At 50.4% G+C, this 6,804-nt stretch overlaps 1 protein-coding gene across 1 annotated transcript in view; it reads left to right on the forward strand.

Annotated features, from left to right (window-relative positions):
• SLC6A14 (solute carrier family 6 member 14) overlaps positions 1-6,146 on the forward strand; it is a 16,816-nt gene extending 10,670 nt beyond the window's left edge. Inside the window, exons 7-14 of the mRNA XM_006024441.2 lie at positions 150-290; positions 694-922; positions 1,355-1,480; positions 1,575-1,693; positions 3,026-3,125; positions 3,361-3,470; positions 4,387-4,554; positions 5,340-6,146. Coding sequence (XP_006024503.1) covers positions 150-290; positions 694-922; positions 1,355-1,480; positions 1,575-1,693; positions 3,026-3,125; positions 3,361-3,470; positions 4,387-4,554; positions 5,340-5,489 — 1,143 coding nt within the window. The 3' untranslated portion in view covers positions 5,490-6,146. The remainder of the gene's footprint in view (positions 1-149; positions 291-693; positions 923-1,354; positions 1,481-1,574; positions 1,694-3,025; positions 3,126-3,360; positions 3,471-4,386; positions 4,555-5,339) is intronic.
• Positions 6,147-6,804: the final 658 nt, after the last annotated feature.

Genomic DNA, 6,804 nt, shown 5'->3' on the forward strand with positions numbered 1-6,804 from the left:
ACCCTTAAACACGTGTGTGCACACACACCCATGCCCTGTGAACACACAGGGTACACCTCTACCTGCAGGTTATTAATACTTACCTAAATCCTGCAAAGACACGTGCGCCCTTCTGCAAACTGACGGCCGCCTGATGTTTCTCTTGGCAGGTGGTCTACTTCACAGCCCTCTTCCCCTACCTCATCCTCATCATCCTGCTGGTGAGAGGCGCCACGCTGGAGGGGGCTATGGACGGCATCGAGTACTACATCGGGAGGCAGTCCAACTTCACCAAGCTGATGGAGGCGGAGGTGAGCCCCACGGCCGCCTTCGATCACTGGGATCCACCCGTCCATGCAACACCTCAAAGGGCACGGCAGCTCCGTGGTGTCATAAGAGCAGCTTGCTCCTTATAACCCTCCCACCTCCCCAAATCCTTATCTAAAATGATGCTAAACTTGCAGCAGCCCCTAGTTGTATGGGTGACCCGCGTCTTAAAAGCGCACCTTCCCCGGGACTTAGCTAAGGGATGAACGCGGGCTGGGGGTTTCTGGAGATCAGCAAGGGGAGGTGCTGGCTTGCCTATTCTTCAAGCCTTCGGTCCCTAAAACCAAGGTAACATTGCAGCTCCCGCGCAGGCCACAGCGAAGGGCACAGGACACGTAGTCACGGGTAAGTAGTGCAGTCACTGATGTAAAGCTGTTTGTGTTTTAGGTGTGGAAAGATGCAGCCACTCAGATCTTCTACTCCCTGTCCGTGGCTTGGGGCGGGCTGGTCGCTTTGTCCTCGTACAACAAATTTCACAACAACTGCTATTCCGATGCCATTTTTGTCTGCGTTACAAACTGCCTCACCAGCGTGTTTGCTGGGTTTGCAATATTCTCCATCTTGGGACACATGGCTTTCCGGGCGCAGAGACCCGTCTCAGAAGTGGTGGACTCAGGTAGGTTTGAAAGCCTCACCTGGTTTTCTCTGATTTTTAACACCTGATTTGTCCCGGCGGGTGCAGTCAGCGTGTGTCGGGATCAAGCACATCCAGCCCGTGATGGATTGAGATCAGGAGTGCACGCTGTCCTGGTCCTCTGACATTGGCTTCATGCTGTTCGGCACACGAGAGATGTGCAAAAGCTCCCGCACGAGTTTCACGTGCACTCACGGGTCTTTGTGCTTCTTAGCTGCTTCTGCAAGGCTCCGAGGAGATGGTTGGTAGTCAAATCTACGTGATTTCACCCGTAATCTCTTTCACAACAACTGCTATTCCGATGCTAAGCTTCATCTGATGCAATTTCCCTTTATGTAAGCGGGGATAATAAATGAGTTGGCTTAGCATTAAACACCTTAGACTAATTGTGCATCTTGCTCTCCTTCCTTTCAGGGTTCGATTTAGCATTTGTCGCCTATCCAGAGGCTCTCTCCCAGTTACCAGTTGCTCCCCTATGGTCCTTCTTGTTTTTCTTCATGCTTTTGCTCCTGGGTCTGGACTCTCAGTTTGCTACCATAGGTGAGTAGGAGTTAAAATAAAGAAATGCTTCCTTGGGAATGCTAATTGCATTTTGTCTGGTGTCCAACCTGTACAATTCTCTCTTCGCCTGCAGAAACCCTTACCACAACCGTACAAGATGCATGTCCCAAGGTGATGAAGAAGCTGCGAATTCCTATAACCCTGGGAGTGTGCGTAATCCTTTTTCTTCTCGGCCTTGTCTGCGTCACTCAGGTACGGCACCAACTCCTTCTCAGCGTTGGGTTTTGTGGTGCCTCAACCGGCGGGATAGTTTGTACTAGACCTTATAAACACTTTCCCAGTGCGACAATTAATTTGTGCAGCCTTGAACACCTACGTGCAGCACTGTAGGGATTGCAAGTGGCTATTGACTGCATCGTCTTGTTCAGAATTGATTACCCAACAGGACGGCTTTTTTGAACACTTATATTCCAGGCATAAAAAATAGAGAGCTGAAAGGCTTCTGTAGCTAGTTTGGCTGTCCCCTAAAAAGATATTTGTTATAATTTTCCAGTTCCTTAAATACATTTAAGTGGGTTTTTTTGAAGATGGACTGCGATGACCTCATCTGAAACCATAGGTTTATACGTGTCATTGCAATGAGAGGGTTGCTGCCACAAAAAGCAATAGCCCTAATGAACATGTTACGGTGTCATAGCTTCTCCTTTGCCAAGGGAGGTTTAGGATGGATATTAGGAAAAACTTTCTCACTAGGAGAGTGGTGAAGCACGGGAGCAGGTTACCCAGAGAGGTGGTGGAAATCTCCATCCTTGGAGGTGTTTCAGACCCAGGTAGACAAAGCCTTGGCTGGGATGATGGAGTTGGGGCCAGTCCTTTTTTGAGCAGGGGTTGGACTAGATGTGACTCCTGAGCTCCCTTCCACCCTCGTTGTCTATGATTATATGATTTTAACTGCCCCTCTGCTACTGCTATATCGCACTATTTGACACCAGCCATTCAATTCATCCACGTGAGGGTCAGGTGGGTCTTTTGTCCCTTTTTTTTTTCTCGGCCCAGGGGTATGCAATAGGGTGCAAGTGGCCTGCAGCTGATGCTGTTGCTCCCTGGGCCGGGGGCACAAAAGCTGATGTCCAAACCCCTGCGGGGCGCAGGTTGCTGTGAGGTGGTGGTGATTACAGCTGGTGGTGTAGCAAGCTCATTCAGTGCCCAGGATTTGGGCAAAAGGGGGTATGCTAACCACTGCAGAGCAGGGCAGTATTTGGGGAAAGAAATGCCCAGGTTCTCTGCCCGGGGACTGCAGATGCTGTTTTCCCCTCCATAGCAATGCTTCCCCGTGCGGAGAGAGGGCTCTCCCCGCCATAGCAATGCTTCCCCGTGCGGAGAGAGGGGGAGACCAGCCCAGCTGGGAGCCCCCTGGGCCCTGCGCGCTCCCCGGATATGCACCAAGGTGTCCGGCCAAGAGAAGCAGCAATTGTCAATAGAAACCTGCGCTCCGCTAGCACGTAGCCGCCGAGATCCTTTTATTTCCATAGACTAGGTTACCAGGAGGAGGTGAGATGTGACCTCTTCCTGTCTGCATTGCAGGCTGGAATCTATTGGGTTAACCTAGTGGATCACTACTGTGCTGGCTGGGGGATCCTGATCGCAGCCGTCCTGGAAATAATCGGCATCATCTGGATTTACGGTAAGGCATCTCCCCTGGGAAGCCAAGCGACGACTGTGCTAGCCAGCCCCGTCCTATCGCAGGCATTTCCACACTATGCCTGTGGGAAAACATCTCACACTATCCAAATGGGTAAAAATTTCCCTCCCTGATGAAAATGACCCCCTCCCTTCCCCTTCCTATGCCTTCTGCATATGGTGAACCCCAAGGGACAGCCGTCTGTCTCACGATGTGCCGTTTGGCCACCTTTCTACAGGAGGGAACAGATTCATTCAAGACGTGGAAATGATGATCGGGAAGAAGAGCTTCCTCTTCTGGCTGTGGTGGCGAGCGTGCTGGTTCGTCATCACGCCTCTCGTCTTGTCTGTGAGTGTCATCCCAGGCCGCGAATGCATGCAGCATCCGATAGCGGCCTGCTCCCGCTTCGGGGCTGGGTCCTTGGCCCCATGAGGCTGTTTGAAGGCCACATGGGGCTTTTGTGGTCATGGGAAATCCCAATGCCGTCCCATCCAGACTCGAGTCTGCTGTCTATCCCATCTTCCCAAAAGGAAGCCCCCATAAATACTCTCCTATCTGTTTCCATCCGCTGTTCAATGCATGAACTAGATTTTGCTTCTCTGATGCAATTCCCCTGACCGGTGGCCTGGGGCGACTTCACCCGCTGCAGTCGGAGACCCCGGTCCTTGGGCGTCCCGTCCTGTCGCCGTTCCCTCTCTGCCCTGTCGCGTGGATCTCATCTTTAATGCGCACACGGTGTTTTTTCTTTTAAAAAGCCTGCTATGCATCACTTTCTGGCAGCCACCCTCCGTCTAATCTCTCTAGGCGACAATGAAGGAAATGCTTAATATAAATGCCTGACGTGCAGGAACTCCTGATCTCAGCTCCTCCGTTCTTTCCCCATCTCCTGTATACATTGGACTAGTAGTATGCATACTCGGAGGTATTGAGTTGCTCTTGTCCATCTTCTGCATGTGCGTGCATGCACTGGACGTGGGGTCATTGCTAGAGCTGCTCTAGCAACATAGCGATGAAAAATCGCACCACATGTTGGCATGTGTGTCCATGCATGCTTACAGGCTAGTAGCAGCATGATGATCTGTATTACCTGACTGTATCTGGGGAAGAAAACTCTGAAAAGCAAGCCAGAGGCTCCTGGCAAAAAGCAAATGAGAAGGGTGCGGGAGTGGCAGGGGCCGTGCTGTAGCTGAGCTGGGAAGGAGTCCGCAGAGATCAGCCCCAGCTTGCAAACTCATTTATTTACCCGTGTCCTCTTTATTTGCAGGCCATTCTGGTCTGGTCGGTGGTCACGTTCTCAGCTCCCACGTACGGCATGGTGAAGTATCCTGCCTGGGGCAACGCTGTGGGCTGGTGCATGATCGCCTTCTGCATCATCTGGATTCCCATTTTTGCAGTCATCAAAGTCGCGAAAGCTAGAGGAAACCTGTGGCAGGTAAGGGGAGAGGGGGCTGAGAAAGTAAGAGCCTCAGTTGTTCTGTCTGCGGTCAGTCGTTGTCCAGGCCGTATCCTACTGCAGCGAACTGGTGCATCTGACTAAGACCTGATCCGTTGTCTCGCCCCGGGGCTTCGTGTAGGGCTCTGGCCCGTCAGACTGACAGTGTCAGTCAGGCTAGGTGCCGCTTTGGTATCTTGGCTGGCTCATTTAATTTTGGATAATAAAATTATAGGAAATGAGGGTGGAAGAGCGCTCAGGAGGTCACATCTAGTCCAACCCCTGCTCCAAGCAGGACCAGCCCCAGCTACGTCATCCCAGCCCAGGCCTTGTCTACTGGGTCTTCAAAACCTCCAAGGATGGAGACCCCACCACCTCTCTGGGTAGTTTATACCAGTGCTTTACTACCCTCCTCGTGAGAGAGTTTTTCCTAATATGCAACCTCAACTTGCCTTGCTGCAGCTTGAGCCCATTGCTCCTTGTCCTGTCATCTGCTCCCACTGAGACCAGTCCAGCTCCATCCTCTTTGGGATGCAATTAGTAAAGGACTGCCGTGTGCAAATGAACGGGACCATCACGGGTGCTTATGAATCAGATCCAAATCCATTGCTTGTATAGACTCAGACCTCTGAGTTTGGGGCAGGGGACGGGACGGGCGGTCATTATACTTCTCCCCGCTGTTCAAGGGGGACCTAAAATAAAACCCAGCCTTTAGAAGAGCAGGGAAATGCACAACCTGCGTCTAAGGCAGCGGTCACCCCATTTGGTGTCCCTTTGCTTTCCAGCGCATTGTAACCTGCCTGCGGCCAGCTCCAAACTGGGGGCCTTACCTGGAATCGCATCGAGGAGAACGATACAGCCACATGGTGGATCCCAAAAAGGAGAAGGACCATGAGATCCCGACGGTAGCGGGATACGTGCACAAGCCTCAGTGAGACGCCGAGTTCCTCCTGCAGATTTTTAACCTGAATAGGATTTTTTTAATGTTAGGAGCCAGTGATGCAAAAGAAGAGAGGAAGCCATAGTATTTATTATTAGCACTGAATGTTTGTGGAGCAACCGGTCATGGACCAGGGGCTGGACCCCAGGAGGGCAGCGAAGTGTGTCCCAGCCTCCCCGGGAAAGAGGGGCCGGGTATCCCCTACCCCGTCCTGTGGGGCGCGGCGCGCAGCTGGCCTGCAGATGTTGTTCCCGGCTGCAGGGGGGCTGGGGCAGATGGGGCTGTGCTGCGCACACCACAGCCCAGACACCCCTCCTGCCTGCTCCAGCACCTCTCAAGGGGTGCCTGGGCAGGCTGATGTCTGGCCACGTAGCCTGGGCACCGAGCATCATTTCCGCAGTAGCGGGGCCCAGGATTGGAGGCTGAGACAAACGCGTGTTTGTGGAGCTCACGTCTCTGATACAGAGCGGTGAGCAGCTGCCGAGCCCTGCGACGAGGGTACGATGCAGCAGAGTAGCTTTCTGCACATTTCTATCCGCTGGGATCACAAATGGGTCGCTGTCCTGTCGTACGAGCACAGTCGGGAGTCACCGACCTCGCGCAGCTGAGTAAAAGGCAGGGTAGATTTGCACCTTCTAGGCTAAGCAAAGTAGACCACTAGATGTATAAGTATGTATAGATCTATATAGCCATATATATACAGAGAGATCTACAGATAGATAGATATAGATATCTATATATAGATAGATATCTATCTCTATAGATATCTATCTATCTATCTATCTATAGATATATTCTATATTGATATAGTAGATAAAGAGATCTATAGATATCTATCTATCTATCTATCTATCTATAGATATATTCTATATTGATATAGTAGATAAAGAGATCTATAGATATCTATCTATAGATATAGAATATATCTATAGATAGATATCTATAGATCTCTTTCTCTATATATAGAGATCTATCTGTCTATCTAATGTATATGTATATGTTATTTCAGCTAATTTATAGTGTATATATATCTATATAGATATCTGTCTAGATAGATGGATAGTGTTCACGAGTCTATCGATCAATAGATAGATATCTATAGACAGATTGATATCTATATCAATTGATTGATTAATAGAGATCTATCTATCTAATATATAGATCCATGTAGATAATATAGCTATCCATATACAACACAAGCTTTGTGAGCTGAAGCTCACTTCACCCGATGCTGTGAAAGGCCGTGCACAGAGCGGTGTATAAGGGAATGCAAAATTTGCACACCAAAGCAGCGAGGGGGGCAGAGGGGA

Source organism: Alligator sinensis, unplaced genomic scaffold, assembly GCF_000455745.1.
Source record: "Alligator sinensis unplaced genomic scaffold, ASM45574v1 scaffold1059_1, whole genome shotgun sequence".
Taxonomy (NCBI): Eukaryota; Metazoa; Chordata; order Crocodylia; family Alligatoridae; genus Alligator; species Alligator sinensis.